This window comes from Ovis canadensis, chromosome 1 (assembly GCF_042477335.2).
Source record: "Ovis canadensis isolate MfBH-ARS-UI-01 breed Bighorn chromosome 1, ARS-UI_OviCan_v2, whole genome shotgun sequence".
Lineage (NCBI taxonomy): Eukaryota > Metazoa > Chordata > Mammalia > Artiodactyla > Bovidae > Ovis > Ovis canadensis.
In genome coordinates, this window is record NC_091245.1 from 235254161 (window position 1) to 235271239 (window position 17079).

Sequence of the window (17079 nt, forward strand, 5' to 3'; positions counted from 1 at the left end):
AACTCAGTCTTCCAATGGAAATACAATTTTTTAAAATCAATTTCTTTCTATTTTGTGAGAAATTATCTTTTTTTTTTATTTTGTGAGAAATTATCTTTTAAACTGTATGTGATAAGTCTCTAGCTTATAACAGATGAATCAATGAGTTAGTCAAAAGCCAGACTGGCTCAGTCAAGTTACTCACAGGTAGCATGATATCATGTATTTATGTATTTTGGGGTGATGTCTGCTAAGGAGGCCTCTGCATGCAGTAAAGACTATAAAATTTATGCAAAGAATGCAGCTAGCCTTAGGGGAACAAAGCATTCTGTGCTCTTTCAAACATGCAAAAATGGTTGCATTGTAGAGCTTTTTCTTCCCCTGCAAAAATTTGAATGATATTAAATAGATGGTTTGAATTTAGAGTTCACTAGAACATAAGTATTGAACCTAAGAGGTAATGGAATTTTTGAGAATATCATAGAAATATAAAATACTGGCTCCCAACTTATCTTCTATTGTTATTCGTTAGTATATTTAAATATTGTTGTTCAATTGTGGGACTGAATGAATTTTTGATCAAAATATCACATCCTTTGTTACTATTCAAGAGATTATTCTCAGAGTTTGATTTTCTAGTAACACAGTAAGCATGTAATGTACTTGCAGCAAAGTGAAAGTGGCTCAGTCGTGTCCGACTCTTTGCAACCCCATGGACTATACAGTCCATGGAATTCTCCAGGTCAGAATACTGGAGTGCGTGGCCTTTCCCTTCTCAAGGGGACCTTCCTGACCCAGGAATAGAACCCAGGTCTCCCACATTGCAGGCAGATTCTTTACCAGCTGAGCCACAAGGGAAGCCCCAGAATACTGGAGTGGGTAGCCTATCCCTTCTGTAGGGGACCTTCCCAACCCAGGAATCGAACCGAGGTGTCCTGCATTGCAGATGGATTCTTTACCAACTAAGCTATCAGGGAGCAAACTTCAGACTAATTCAGTACTATTAGTATACATTTTTCTTAGATTTATTAATCTATTTAATCCTCACAGCTACCTTATAAGGTAGCCACAGAGAATGGGAGTGACTTATGTAAGAACACACTGGTACATATGTTCTTAAGTAAGGCAGTTAATTTGAATATTAAGAGCACATGTTATATGTTAATATGAGGCAGTTGATTTGAATATAAGCACTCTCATTCCAGAGTTCTCACCTACCTTTTTATTTTCTTTTGCTAACCTTTATGTTCTTGAATCACTATGGCAGATTGCTCCCATGAATTGGTGGAAGGATCTGTAATATATACACACAGGTGGATTTACCTAGAACATTATGCTTTGGTAGGGAGTCATTTTCTTTTTACATACAATTTATGATTAGCCAACTTCAGTGTTTGTATGGAAGGCATTACTTTTGCTAGCTACTGGCTTATAGTGAGTGGATTTTCAGTCATGTATTTGCACTGATTATTGACGTGGTCTTATTAATCTTATTGCTTCATGGAGAACATTGGTCTAATAGTTGAAGGACTATTTTCACTGATTAAATCCAAAAGCTGCAGAAGAATACTGAGTTCATAATCATTTTCCAAAGATTAAGTAGTTATGACACAAGTAACCTCAAACACTGCGCATTTCACCATTTTGCATTGTATCAAGAATACTTAAATCCATGTGCCTTTTTAGCATGGAGGAAAATATCTCATGAAACTGCAGGTTCTCTACTATTGTTCTGTTTTGTTTAGATGACAAATGTGACAACAGACTATTGTATTGACATCATAAGGAAATTTGAAGTTTCTGAAGAAAATAAGGCGAAAAATGTCCTTGGCATAGAAGGTAAAATAATTAATACTCTTAATTTCTCATTTCTCCATTCAGTATTGTTAAGCTACCTTCTAGCAAAATTTTTAGGAAAAGAAACCGGGAGATATCCTTGGAATTACAGATGATTCAAACAAAATCCACAACACACACATAATTTCCTACAAATCAGATGTCATGATCTTGGTGTTTCTCCTGCTTTTGCAATGACAATAGCATTTTCCACTCTGAGCAAGTCAGCTTGATGCCACTATGTATAATATATGCCAAGAAATATTTTGACTTTTCTTAAATGCCCAATTTTTAGAAATAGTCTCAACCTAAGGAAGGAGAATTTGGTCTTAAAAATAAACAAACATGCTTCTTTTAAAATGTTGGCAACTAACTTGTTTTATTTAGTTGGTAGTGGTAGAGAGGTTGTAGGAACTGAAAATTTTGTTAATGACTATCTCATTTTATAGTTGAAGAAAGTAAGGCTTAAAGAAATTAAGTAATTTGCCCACAGTTCTATACTCAGAATCTAGCTCCTAGGTTTTTACATATGAATGAAATGGTATGTATATAGCTGCATGTATTTGTAAGTTCCATGTATTTAAAATATATAGGGAAATGAACTGTAGTCTGCTACCCAAAAGAGAACACGTCTTAGGCAGAACAGATAATCTTAATTTAAAAAAAAAACCACTGGCACCCCCCACTGCCCACAAGAGCATTTGAAGCCATGTTTTATCTCACCAGTTTTGATTGTTGGCCTCCTATTCCCCAAACAGGCTCAGTGTGGACAAGGGGGTTTTGATACTGTATGTTTATTTCCGGGGACAGAGGCTAATTAAAATGAAGAGAAATGATTTAATGTTTATAATTAAAAGCTATTTTAAAAACAATGAAAGAAGATAAACTACTTTGGACCTTTCTTTATCAATAAATGAATCACTTCCTTGGTGTAGGGCCTTAAGAGATGGAATTAAACATACTTTCTAAGTTATGTCCGTAACCATGAAGATAAGCATAAAGAAATTCTCCAGAGTTTCCCAGGATATCTACCGGTGGTTTTACCACAGGATTTTTGAAGAGCTGAAATGATTTACCCTAGTGATCACTGGCATCCCACTCCAGTACTCTTGCCTGGAGAATCCCATGGACAGAGGAGCCTGGTAGGCTGCAGTCCATGGGATCGCTGACGGTCGGACATGACTGAGTGACTTCATTTTCACTTTTCACTTTCATGCATTGGAGAAGGAAATGGCAACCCACTCCAGTGTTTTTGCCTGGAGAATCCTAAGGACGGGGAGCCTGTTGGGCTGCCGTCTATGGAGTCACACAGAGTCAGACACGACTGATGTGACTTAGCAGCAACAGTGATCATTTAAGTACTTGTAGGACATTTACATATTTGTTGATGTATTAATGAATGCCTCTCCTACCCAGACACTTATGTTTTTGAAAAACTGTAGAAAAACTGATAGAGTTTTCTACATAATCTTATAGCACTTTATCACTTTTATCAAATGTGCTGGCCATTAGCAGCGTCTTCCCAAACCAGCTTCATAGTCAAATAATCATACCCTGATTTTAGGCTATGCCTAATTCCTGACCTTTACCTCCACTATGACACAGACAATACTGTTTTTCAAATCAGCTTAACAACCTATCAGATTGCTGTTGATCAGTATATCACTTTGGATAAATATGGCTTTAACACTGCATCTGGTAGGTCACACTGCATACTCACAGCTGGAGCTCAGAAGTTACTGAATAGCTTTGCAATAAGCTGCTCACTCCCCCAATCAAAATTCTTAAAAAGTCTGTTTTTCTTTAGGTTACATTTAAAGTGCTACTCCCCAAAGTCACACTGCAGTTTTTGACACTATTTGACCTGGGCAATCCCCCTATTGCCTCAGTATTCCCTGCAAAGGTTGTCCTGAAGGTAAATAAGATAAGCACTCTGGACAAATTTTGATCTCTTTTGTACTCGTTGGAGTCAGGTAAGTATATAGGCTTTATTTACTTATTTATTTTGAAGACTTTTTTTTTGTTTTATGTGGACCATTTTTTAAATCCTTTGTTGAATTTGTTACAGTACTGTTTCTGTTTTAGATTTTGGTTTTTTGTCCTCGAGGTCAGTGGGATCTTAATTCCCCAACAAGGGGTTGAACCCACACCCTCTGCCCTGGAAGGCAGTCTTAACCACTGGACCACCAGGGAAGTCCTTGGATTCGAAGCTATAACACTTCCCTTTCTCTTCCAAAGGCTTCACGAACTTCATGCGTAGTCCTGCTTGTGACATCTTTAACCCCCTGCATCATGAAGTGTACCAGGACATGGATCAGCCACTGTGCAACTACTACATTGCCTCCTCCCACAACACATACCTGACTGGGGACCAGCTCCTGTCTCAGTCCAAAGTGGACATGTACGCGCGGGTGCTGCAGGAGGGCTGTCGCTGTGTGGAAGGTGCGTGCCTTGTCTGAGCACCAGTGTGTGTTGATGAACATGTCCTTTGGTCAGTAAAGTCTAGTGGAAATAATGGAGACCTAAAAAATGTACTCACACTAATTAAAATCATTTTCCCACTAATTATAAATTGGTTCTTCTTCTTTCTTTTTTTAAAAGAGTAAGCAGGATGGTCACTGCCTGTGATCTTCCTTTCTTTTTAAAAAAACATTTATTTATTTGGACATGTGGGATCTTCCAGTTATAGTATGCAGGGTCCTTTTTCAGTTGCGGTGTGCAGAATCTAGTTCCCTGACCAGGGATTGAACCCAGGCCTTCTGCATTGGCAGTGCAGAGTCTTAGCCACTGGACCACCAGGGGAAAGTCCCCCTGTAAAGTCATTCTTAATTCATAATCCTGTCTCCCCCTTACAGTTCAAGCAGAGAGAGAGATATGTACTAGCAATTGGGAGGCACACCTTCAGGTGCTGAAAAATTGTGATGAACATGGAAGTTTTTCCTAGGAAGTTTTTTGATTAAATGATGGTAAATATAGTTTAGAATAACTGTTTATTTTTAAGATACTTAATGATGTGCCAATCAGCCAACAATTATTAAAGTTCTAGGAGGTTCCTGGGGGTGAGGACACAGATGTGAGACATAGTTTCTGTCTTTAAGTAGCTCACATCTTTAGATGTGTCTAATAGAAGAAGTGGACACTAAAAACAATAATATGGTGTGAGAATTCTACCAGTTGATGCATACGTGGTAGAAAGGGGGTACAGAGAGTGAAGGGGTGAGGTAAAATGAGATAAGAAGTCAGTCAGGGAAAATAGATGGGTCTGTGAGAAAGGGTATGAGTGCTGTGATAAGGAGCTTCAGGTTTAGCTTTGGTAATAAGGGTCCAGTGAACTGTTTTAATACCTACAGTGATATGGTCACACTTGCAGTTTAGAAAGATTGCTTGGGCAGCAGTGTAGGAAGAAATTTTTTTAAGTGATACATGTTTGTAGAGGGGTAAGAGAGGTGAAACTGGGGCAAGGAGAATCGTGGGAAAGCTATTGAAATGATTCAAAGGAAGGATTATAGAAGATTAGATTATGAAAGCTTAGACTAAGTGAGAAAGAAGCTTATATGGATATTAAAGAAGTAAATTTGCAGGACCTGGCGAGAAAAGTGAAGGAAGTAAGGCATGCAGGGGAGTGCTGGAAGGAGTGATGGAGCCATCACCTACTCTGGGGCCTGAAAGGAAGAGAGTGGATGAGTTCAGCTTTCCCTAGGTTGGGTTTATAGTAACTCTGTAACGTTTATCTAGACGTTCCTATCAGTCAGTTAAATAACAATGTTTGAACTCAATAGAAGGATCCAGACAAGATAAAGATTCCACAATTCCGAGTTTCCTATGTGGTAGTTTATGAGATCACTTACAGAGACCTTCATGTGTAAGTGTAGGTGAAAATGTACAAGACCACTTGGGGGACTGCAGTCTCTCAAATATCTCCCTCCCCAAACCTGCATCAGCAAATTCATCCTCTATGGTTCGGTGTGAAGTTTTCACTGTTGCAATAGTCTATGACTGGACAGCGAAAGTCAAGCTGCTGTTTCTGGAAGGTTTTGTTGAGAAGAAGAAGTGTATTTATCTGGGAGACTTGGTCCGCTTTGTACATACTCAGCTTCCTGTTTAAAACTATGGTGGTCACCTTAGCTTTTAATGTACTGGGAAGAAACAGGGAATTCACCATGATTTCATTACCTTTTGTGGGCTAGGTTCTGGTTAATTGCTTTCCATACATTCTCATTTAGTTCCCACAGTACTAAGGAAGATGGAGTGATCTCCTTAAGAAGAGGGGTAGGGTTGGTGACTCAAGGTCCCGTAGCTGGCAAGGTTGGAAGCTGGTATTTCAACTCAAGCTGTCTGACTGCGCCACTTTGCTTCTCCAGGAAGCCTGTGTGGTCTTTGGAGGAACAAGCATTGAATGACATGACCAGCCCAAGGTGAGGTCAAATGCAGGCCATCTGGTCACATAAGGAAGGCCAGAAAACATAATGCAAAGCACAGAGGGAAGGTTGGCTTTAATAGGAGGTATTTGCTTGGCATCTAAATATCTACCTGTTCCTAAAGACTTTAGAACTTGATAACCTGATCTTTTGTGCTCTCCTGACAATTTGTCAGCCTTGTAATATGAAGATCTTAGCTTACACTTCAATCTTGGGTCCGGAGGCACCTATCTATAGAGCCCCAGCCATGCTTTATCTACTTTGGGTCCAGATGAAGTTGTTTTTATTGTTAAGCAGCTGCAGCTAGGATTTAAGGAGCCTGATTTATAGAATGTAGCAGGTGGTGGATTAAAAACTGCAGGCCCACAGATTATTTTCTGAAGCAGATCTTGTCAAGTATAGTACTTAGAGGAGGAGAGTAATGCTTCTGGACAGTTTCTTCATGGTACTGTGACCTGAAGAATCTCTCCACTTTCAAGCTTCTGTGTTGTTAATATTGTGTTTTCCATCCCTACTAGTTCAGTTGCAGCAATATCCTTGGTCAGGGTGTATGTCATGTCATGCGGAACACTAATCAGTCTTGTTTTTGATAAAGTGGGTTTGTCAACAAATCACGTAGACAACATTTTTCTTTTTTACATGGCCTTTCACTTCCCTTGATTTTCAGCCCTAGTTGCTTAATAAATATGGATGTTCTGTCCAGGGGATTTTCACTCTTATTATGGAACTGATGTTGCATTGCCATTATAATCGGTTTACAGCTTTCCCTGTTATCTCTGGGAGCGCTATCAGGGTGGAACATTTCTAAATTCCACTGTGAAAAGCTGTCATGTTAACCTCTCAGCTGGCCCTCAGATCTGACCAACTCTTTGTCAGGGTGCTTTTGGGGGCCTCTATTGTGTGGTCTGATTGAAAAAATGGGCTTGGCTATCTCGTGGCTAGGAAACTGGTTAGAGGATTTCTACTTTGCCAACGTTCTCGTCACAGCACTAGCTCTTACAAGAGGTCTTCATGGCCATTTGAACTCAGCTACAGATGCTGAGGCTGAAACTCCAATACTTTGACCACCTCATGTGAAGAGTTGACTCATTGGAAAAGACCCTGATGCTGGGAGGGATTGGGGGCAGGAGGAGAAGGGAATGACCAAGGATGAGATGGCTGGATGGCATCCCCGACTTGATGCACATGAGTCTGGGTGAACTCTGGGAGTTGGTGATGGACAGGGAGGCCTGGCATGCTGCGATTCATGGGGTCACAAAGAGTCGGACATGACTGAGCGACTGAACTGAACTGAGCTGAACTGATGGATGCTAGTCATTCACATGGCAGCACCATTTGGGAGTGTTGTTTTCCTCATTTAACAGACAAGTGATAAAATAGACCTGAAAAGTGAATGTTAGGAGACCATCCTCAACTATGCAAATTCTCCTTATTACAAATGTTAGCAAAAGAACACCACATGACTAATGTGGTTACTTATGAAGAGATATTTTTAGGGGTATATGATAATCAAGTTAGTGTGGCATTGCCTACTACTTTGCATTCTTTTTCAAAAGATAGTAACTCATTTATGAGGAACCCTGTTATGCCCTTTTTCTTCTAAGATGGGATATAAATTGGGGTATATTGGTAAGTTACATACTTTTGAAACATCTTTATTTTTTTCATGTCTGTATTCAAACAAAGAATATAAAATACATGTCAAAAGATGGATGAAGCTTCTCTTCTGAGAAGATACCTTCATATATTTGACTTCATTCAGGCCCAAAGACTTCCCTGGTGGCTTAGTGGTAAAGAATCCACCTGCCCACACAGGAGACACAGGTTCGATCCCTGGGTTGGGAAGATCTGAGAAGGAAATGGCAACCCACTCCAATATTCTTGCCTGGGAAATCCCATGAACAGAGGAGCCTGGAGGGCTGCAGACCATGGGGTGGCAAAGAGTTGGACATGACTAATGCTTTTACTTTCAGGTTCTTGTTGGTATTTGAATTTGTGACCCCCTATCATAAGGAAGGGCAACGTCATGAGAGCTGGCAAGGTTATCTATGGGGGATCCTTGTTTAGGATCCTAATTCTTAATTGAGGATTTGACCCTGGATTGGGACTGAAAGGAGCAAAGTGAAGGAGGACGTGTCAGTTGACCTTAAATGAAAGAAGCAAAGACATGGAAGTAGGGTTGTATGTAAGGAAGCTTGCCCAACTGGAAGAAGGCTGGTAGTTTGGTTGTTAGGAGAAAAAAATGTTTGACTAGGATATTAATTAACTAGTTTTTTAAACAGTTAAGCCTAAAATCCTAGTGCCTTAAAACAACTGAAGTTTAGTTCTTATGTGAAGTCCAAAATAGCTGTTCCTAATGGGGGAGTCTTTCAGGCAGTGATTTAGGGGTGCAGGCTCTTTCCCTCAGCATCTGTGCCATCTTCAGCACAACTTCCAAATCACAGCAGAAGAAGGAGCATGAAGGACTGTGTAAGGCCAGACGTGGAGGTGGTGCACATCACTTCACCACATTTTAGCAGCATGTCCTACTGCAAGGGAAGCTGAGAATTGTGGTCCAGCCCACTCCAGTATTCTTGCCTGGAGAATCCCATGGACGGAGGAGCCTGGTGGGCTACAGCCCACGGGGTCGCAAAGAGTTGGACACGACTGAGCGACTTCACTTTCACTTTCACTTTCTGAACCAGGGCCAGAGAGAAGACAGGCTTAACTGAATGGCAAGTCTCTAGCACCAGAGATAGGGAGGGACCTTGGAGTTAAGCAGGCAGCAGCTTTCAAAGACTGTTTATTTATGCATTTAACATATATCTACTGAGTACATAATATGTACTGGATGCTATGTTATGCACTGAATATGCTTCAAAGCAAAGTAATGACATGGAGAAAGCAGTGTTTGGAGAAATTAGTCTGGTAGTGGAATGTAAAACAAGGGAAGACAAACTCTGAGTCAGGGAGGATGATGAGGAAGCTTTTGTGTTTCTTCAGCTGGGGGCCAGTGAGTTTGTCCATACACATAACAGTATCAATAGCATCAATAACAATAATGATTACTATGTGCCATGTAGGATTATAATCAACTTCACAGGTACTTATTTGTAAATCACTCAAACTTATGATTCAAGTCTTATTCTTAGTTTTCCTTTTATGGATGGGGAAGCAATACTTTAAATTATTAAATCATTTGTCCATGTTCACGTAACTCTTAGCAGGGCCTAAAGATTTGGACTTCAGAAGTCAATGCTATTTTAGAACTACTGTAGAATTAATAAAATGGAAATAAATCTAACGAAAACATAATGAGTTTAAGTGAACAATAATGAAAAGCCCTGGTTTTGATTTGAGAGGGTCATTGAGACTCCGTAAAAGAACAGTAAAGTGAAAGAAGTAAAATTAGAGAAATAATCTGATAAGAAATATCACTATCTTCAAGCATACTCAGTTGGATTTAGATCAATTTCTTTTTTTTGAAAAACTTATTTTATACTAGAGTATAGCTGATTAACAGTGTTATGATAGTTTCAGGTTAACAGCGAAGGGGTCCAGCTATACATACCCATATATCCATTCTTCCCTAAACTCCCCTCCCACCCAGGCTGCCACATAACATTGACCAGAGTGCCCTGTGCTAGACGGTAGGTCCTTATTGGCTATCCATTTTAAATATAGCACTGTGTATATGTCCATCCCAAACTCCCTAACCATCCCTGCCGCGGCAACCACAAGTTCATTCTCTGAGTCTCTTGGATTTAGATCAGTTTCTAATGAGAGTTCTTGGTAAATGCTAAGCTGATTGTTATGACTTCCTTTTTAACTGTAAGCATTCACAGTAAATCATTTATAATCTTTAATTCCTTATCCTGGTAAATATGCCAGAACACTCATTTTGGTCTGACATATTTGTCATGATCATCTCAAACAATAAACTTAATACATGTCTGATATTTCCAGAAATATTGGGAAATACCAGAAACTTTGAGTTGTTGATGTGATGTCCTTTTTCTGGCAGTTGACTGTTGGGATGGCCCGGACGGAGAGCCAGTGGTGCACCACGGTTACACGCTCACTTCAAAGATCCTCTTCAGAGATGTTGTGGAGACCATCAACAAGCATGCCTTTGTGAAGAATGAGTAAGTCAAGCATAGCGGGGAATCAGGCTCAGCTGGCCCACGGGACGCTGCCTGCTGTAACTTGGCCATCAAACCATATGCTTCCTTGGAGGCTACATCTCCTTTTCTCCTGCCCCGGTTCTCTCCCTCCTTCCCAAGGAAACACTGAACAAATAACATGGGCCCCACAACCATGCTTTCTTGTGCTCTCTTCATTCCTTACCCCATTCTCTCTCAAGATGCTGCCTCCTTGCAGCATGTTCTTCCAAAGAGTGACCTCAAGCCCAGGGAGTACAGTGTCCATAAAGTTTAGAAATGCAGATTATTGTACATAATAAACAGCTTATCAGTATTGTTCAGTTCAATTACTCAGTCATGTCTGACTCTGCAACCCCATGGACTGCAGCACGCCAGGCCTCCCCGTCCATCACCAACTCCTGGAGTTTACTCAAACTCATGTCCATTGAGTCAATGATGCCATCCAACCATCTCATTCTCTGTCGTCCCCTTCTCCTCCTGCCCTCAATCTTTTCCAGCATCAGGGTCTTTTCCGATGAGTCAACTCTTCACATCAGGTGGCCAAAGTACTGGAGTTTCAGCTTTAACATCAGTCCTTCCAATGAACACCCAGGACTGATCTCCGTTAGGATGGACTGGTTGGATCTCCTTGCAGTCCAAGGGACTCTCCACACCACAGTTCAAAAGCATCAGTTCTTTGGCACTCAGCTTTCTTTATAGTCCAACTCTCACATCCATACATCAGTATTGTATGCCAATACAATAAAATAATAATGTCTTGGTTTCCAGACTTGTTGGATGTCCTATATATACTGCAGTGTCTGGAATCTTTATGTCACTTGACCCTTCCTTGGCATGGGATGACGGTGAACATTTTCTCCTTAATACTTGCTTTGAGGGGGGGGGTCTTCTATTAAAACACTCCCTCCTCTATTGCTGCCATTGCTTCTCACTCTCTTTCTTTAGCCCATGGTCTTCTAGTCCATTTTCTCACTCCTGTAATAGTCACCATTTCCGGGACTTCTCTGATGGTCCTGTGGTTGACTCTGCACTTCCAATGCAGGGAACGCAGGTTGGCTGCCTGGTTGGGAAACTAAGATCCCACATGCCAAGTGGTATAGTCACAAAACAAAGAAAAAAGTCGTTATTTCCCAATGTGTCTTCGGTCTACTTCTTGGTTATTTGTCAATTACATATCGAGAATGTTCTTCCTAAGTTTCAGAGATATATTGAAAAATTCTTAGTACAAATTCATCTGAGTATCTCATAGGTACCTGAAAACCAACACATTTCATTGTTTATTCAGACATTTACTTAGCTATTTAATGGTGCCTACTCTAAGCCAGGCATACTATAATAGGTGTAAGAAGCCACAGCACTGAACAAGGATAAAACTCCTGCCAGCACGGAGTCTCCATCCCAAGCTGAACTCAGCATCTCATTCTGCCAAGCTTCCTCTTGCTCTAGTTAGGAAGGTAGCACTGCTTACCAGTGATTTTATAGAAACTGGGAGTTACTCTTGATTCAGCCAGTCTTGTCAGTGCTACTTGCTAAATTATCTTTTGACTCCATTGCCTTCTCTTCATTTTCACTTCTCTTTGGTTCATCCTCCACGCTGGAGTAGTATCTTTCTTTCTGAAAATATAAGCTAATGTTGTAATTCTTCTTTAAGTCCTTCAAAGGCCCCCTGTTGTACAGTCATGCCTTCCGTGCCGGCCTCCTCTTGCTCTTCTATGTCACCGTCCACCATTGCTCCACAGGGACTTCGGCTTCTGCCATCACTGAGTTTTCAGAGTCCCTAGGGATCCTCTTGCTTTCACAGCCTCCACCCCCCGCCCCCACCAACCCCCTTTCCTGTGCCCTTCTCTCTATCTGATAGTCATCCCCATTATTCCACCCCCCTAATTCTTGCTCATCCTAGCAGACTGCTTAGGCATTGTCCCTTTGGCAAACTTACCCATACCACAATTTGTTTAAATTCTCCTTTACTCTGTCCTTAGCACTCTGAGCATATTTCTGTCATATCATACAGCACTTTCTTGCAATTGTTGGTGACTTGGCTCCTTTTATGTCTTTAGGATCATGAGCTCATTTAAAATATGTGGCTATGTATTATTCTTTAAAAAAAAAAAAAAAACTTTGCTCTTTTGGCGGGGGAGGAAGTGCTGTTTGTGACTTGTGGGATCTCAGTTCCCTGACCAGGGAGTGAACGAGAAAGGAAGGAACCTGGGGCACTGCAATGAAAGCCCAGAATCCTAACCACTAGGCCACCAGGAAACTTCCCCTTATTCATTTTGTAGTGCCTGCAATATACCAGATATTCAAGAAATGACTTCTGCATTAAAAAGAGGCAAATTAAAATTAACAGTTGCGTAAAGTTAATTTTATAGACCTTAGTGGCCTTTAAAATTTCTAATGTTTGGTCTTCTCATTAATTAAATATGAAATTAAAATGCTGTTCTGATAAGAGACACTTGCTGAATAGCAGGCTTGGTTTCTGGTGTCTTCTACCTGGAAGAATCTTGAGGACTAAATTATGATGGATCATTTTACCTTGACTGCTCCTCAACTTAGCCAGGTTGCTGAAGGATTTGCCCCTGAAGTAGAGCCTTGAGAAGACCTGCTATCTATGTACTCTGGTGACTTGACCATGCTAACTTCAAGTTTGGAAGACAACTTAGGAAAAAAGGACTTTGATTGAAAATAGTCAAAGTTGTTAACACCTTTTAAAAGTTCAGTCTTTTTCTTAAGTTTTAGTTGCATCTTTATACCAGGGTTTCTCAAGCCTTGGTGCTACTGACATTTTGGGCCAGATTATTCTTTGTTATGGGGAACTGTCTTGTGCATTGTAGGACAATGAGTACATTTATGACTGTGCCCCCTAAACACCAGTAGTAGTCCCCACTCACAACACTGTGACCACCACAAATGTCTTCAGATGTTGACAAATGTCCCTTTGGGAGGGGTACCACACAACTGCCCCTGCTCCCATTGAGAAACAGTGCTTTATACACCAAGCATCATTAGATACTAATAGACACAGACTTTTTGTAAACAGATTGATAATTTTCAAATTAATTGCTAGAATTCCCTGATGTGATTTCATAGACAACTCAGGGTTGCTAGTTTGTTGTTTTTTTTTCTTTCTAACATACTGGGTGAAACTCATGTGAGGACACAAGAGTAAACAAATTATAGTTAGGCAACCAAACCACCTCAGCCACAAAGGTTCATCTCTTATATTACCTCTGGCATGAGATTTACTAATGAGGATAGAATGTAATTTCAGAAGGTCACAGCCTGTATTGTGGAGCTTGCTTGTTATATAAGCCCAGAAATAAAACTTTTTCTCCACATAGACATATTAGGCAATTTAAATATTGGTTTGTATGTTATGAAAAAAAATCTATTGCCTATTACTTCAGAAGATATATGATGGAAAACTAGGGGAAAAAATAAGCCTGAATTTGTTTTTCCAAGGAAAAAACAAAGTCAAAAGAGGAGTAAGGTCATGTAATCATTCCTGGTTCCTCAGGCTGTCTGTGATAATAACTTCATTGGGGTCTCACATCTCTGCACAGAAACCTGGGTGCCGGAGGAGAATGCCTGCATTTTTTTTTTCCTTTTTAAAAGTAAAGACTAGTATATAATTCTGTACAAATGACTTTGAAATGCCTGATATAGGACACTATAAGATACAAATTCCATTATGTTATTTTATCCTCAATAGTAATTTTCAAGCTGGGTACTAAATATATATTTTTAGAGTAAATATATGCACTTAATGACAGTGGTCTCCTAGATGTTTCTAGAATTTGAATGAATAAGACAAAATTACATTATGAGTTTTCTTTCTTTATGTTTCTTATATCTCAAAATTTTCTCTCTCATTTTTTCTTGTAAAAGAGACATAATGTATGTTCCGTGTGTGTGCATATATATGTGTGAGGGAGAGAGATGCAAAATATTAGACTAAGTCATCCCATGTGGATTGGTATTGAGTTTACCCATTATGCCTGGAAATGTATATTTGGCCAGAGGTGTTTTTTAAAAAATGTATCTCTCATTGTTTTCATTTTAGAAGCATTTTAATCATCACCTCTTTAACAAATGCTGTCACCAGGCTTGTAAAAACACAATGAACATGGAATGATTTTCAAAAGTCCCTGTGAGTTGCTGTGGTCGATGCCTTTACGATGTGCTGCTGTTTTTTCAGGTTTCCAGTCATACTGTCCATTGAGAATCACTGCAGTGTCCAGCAGCAAAGGAAAATTGCTCAGTACCTGAAAGGCATATTCCAAGACAAACTCGACCTGTCATCTATAGACACAGGAGAGACCAAGCAGCTTCCAAGCCCTCAAAGTTTGAAAGGCAAAATCCTAGTGAAGGTAAGTACCTCGAAATAAAAAGCACGCATGACCTACTAAGCCCTTCCTCTCTCAAAGGCTAAAAATGGGTTTATCAAGAGAATAATAGAGTCAATAACAGTCAAGAGAGAAGGGTTGTCTAGACTTGGGCATGCACCTTGTTCCAATCTATTTATAGTCATACCTTTAGAAAAAACTGATTACTGACTGAACATGTATTTTGGGGGTTGTTTTTATGAAGCAAGAACATCAGTACTGTGAGCCAAATGTTGAATGTTTTAGTGGTGGTTCACACTGGAGAGAAGCCTGTGTACAGGAGACAAGCATTACATGAGAGGGGAGGCTCCTTCTGTCCATATCCAGAAGCATTTCTTTCAGATTCTTCTCTCCCATTTCAAGCTCCAGTAACTGTCTGTCAAAAAAAGTCTTCATGGTTGATCAGCCTGGGTTATGTAAGTGAGAAGAGCTGGCTTCAAAGTGGAGCACAGGCACAGACATAAAGCCCCATAGGATTCGTGTGTGCGGAGGAGCAGTGGGCGAATAGAATGACATTTCGTGAACAGATCTTCTCAGAGAGGAAACCTACTACCTGAAATGAATATTATTAATACAAGGAGTAGCCGGGAAGACAGCTTTCTTGAGATTTCAGATTGCTGATGTGATTCACTTAATCCCAGTTAATTTTGTGTATTTGGACTAAAAACATTTTGGATAGTTGTATTGTTTTGAAACTGAAGACCTAAGGAAAAGCAGTAGAATATTGATATTTAAATGGAGTTATATTTTACTTTAAAAGGTGTGTACAAAAACCAAATAGCACCGTGGAGGCTTAGGAAAGTCAGACAGTGTGATTTCATAGCGAGACTAGAACTGGGGTGTTAAGAGAGGACAGCAAATGGAAAAGTTGTATTCATCTTTGAAATTGGTCAAAACCTGTTTTTCTATCAGTTAAATGAAAATTATAGGCTGAATCCATCAAAGAGATGTCATTGGGCATGTGTACGTGTGAAAGCATTTTGAATAAAAGCTCCAATTATATAATGCAAGAAATGATGTTAAGGTCAGTGTTCCTGAAATCTTGCTAAAGTAAACTCTTACGGTGAAAACTGGGCTAGAAAGTTGGGTTAGAAAGCTCAGTGTCACCTTTATAACCTTGTAAATGTTTTCATGTCTTTAGCCGAGCAGTCAGAAGAATAAACACCGAATGAGTCCATTTGGACAGTGGAACCTAAGGAATATTTGATATAAACTCATTGAGTTCCCTTCTACATAACTGGGCTTTGGGTTGTTGGGCACCGAATGTCTGAAGGCTGATGGGCACCAGGATGAATCAAAGCCAAAAGACCTGAGACACTTATTGGAAAGAGTGGCAGTGATGTGGGCTGTGGTATTTCACAACAGCTGTGGTCAATTTGCTGGTAGTAACCATCTCCAAACTTTAAGGAGACTTCCTAGATCTGTGGGGGCAGAAAACTCCCATTTGAAGCAACGACAAAGGAACTGATTTTCCTAAGTTCCTTTAGCATCTGAGCAATCTTTGGCATTGCTTAGATGCTAAGATCCTTTAGCATCTCTGATCTCAAAGGCAGTATTTGAATGACTACTTACTACTTTGGAGATGGACAAGTTGTTCATAATTATAACTGTATACACATGCCTTCCCGTATATTTAATGCATAACAATATTCTTGCCTGGAGAATCCCTTGGACAGAGAAGCCAGGCAGGCCACAGTCCATAAGATTGCATAGAGTTGGACATGGCTGAAGCGACTTTGCATGCATGTAAGTTTGCTTTTGAACAAAAATAGTAACAAACTTAGTAATTTTTCTACAGGCTCACAGCTGAAAGAAACCTTATCTAGCCCAAGCATTTTACTTCTGTAGAGATATCACAGAGTTGTTAACCACTCTTCTGGGGCCATGCTGCTAGATGCTAAGAGGTGGCTATGGTTCCAGTTTCTAGAAATATTTCCGTATACCATGGAGGAATCAGTCTAATTCTTGAGTGTAACTCCTGCATGAAATAATGTGTATGTCAGAGGGGGACTTTTAGGTCATTCTTTGTTTACAACGAGCCACTGTTAAGTTCATAAAATTCTACCTTGCCTGTGTGCTTAGTTGCTCAGTCGTGTCCAGCTCTTTGCAGCCCTTTGGACTGTAGCCCACCAAGCTTCTCTCTCCATGGGATTATCCCAGCAAGAATACCTTAGTTTATTCTATAATTTTCCTTATGAGTAACACTGTTCATGAGAGGCATTAAGAAATAATGTTCTTTTCTGTTGCTTTTCTTCCTATCTGCCTGGAAAACATGTCTTTCAAGGACCAGGAACATGAAAAAAGCTAGCAGAAAATATGGCC

At 40.0% G+C, this 17079-nt stretch overlaps 1 protein-coding gene and 1 non-coding gene across 3 annotated transcripts in view; one reads left to right on the plus strand and one right to left on the minus strand.

Annotated features, from left to right (window-relative positions):
- Nucleotides 1–17079, plus strand: part of PLCH1 (phospholipase C eta 1) — a 248790-nt gene that overhangs the window by 169484 nt on the left and 62227 nt on the right. The window contains exons 7-10 of one of the 2 annotated variants that reach the window (XM_069562069.1): nt 1725–1818; nt 4054–4257; nt 10237–10357; nt 14571–14742. In XM_069562069.1, the coding sequence (XP_069418170.1) occupies nt 1725–1818; nt 4054–4257; nt 10237–10357; nt 14571–14742 (591 nt within the window). Of the gene's footprint in view, nt 1–1724; nt 1819–3668; nt 3731–4053; nt 4258–10236; nt 10358–14570; nt 14743–17079 lie in introns of those variants that run through there. The other variant, XM_069562058.1, reaches the window with a different exon arrangement.
- TRNAG-GCC (transfer RNA glycine (anticodon GCC)) lies at nt 4545–4618 on the minus strand. The gene has a single exon. It is a non-coding gene; the product is annotated as a tRNA-Gly (tRNA).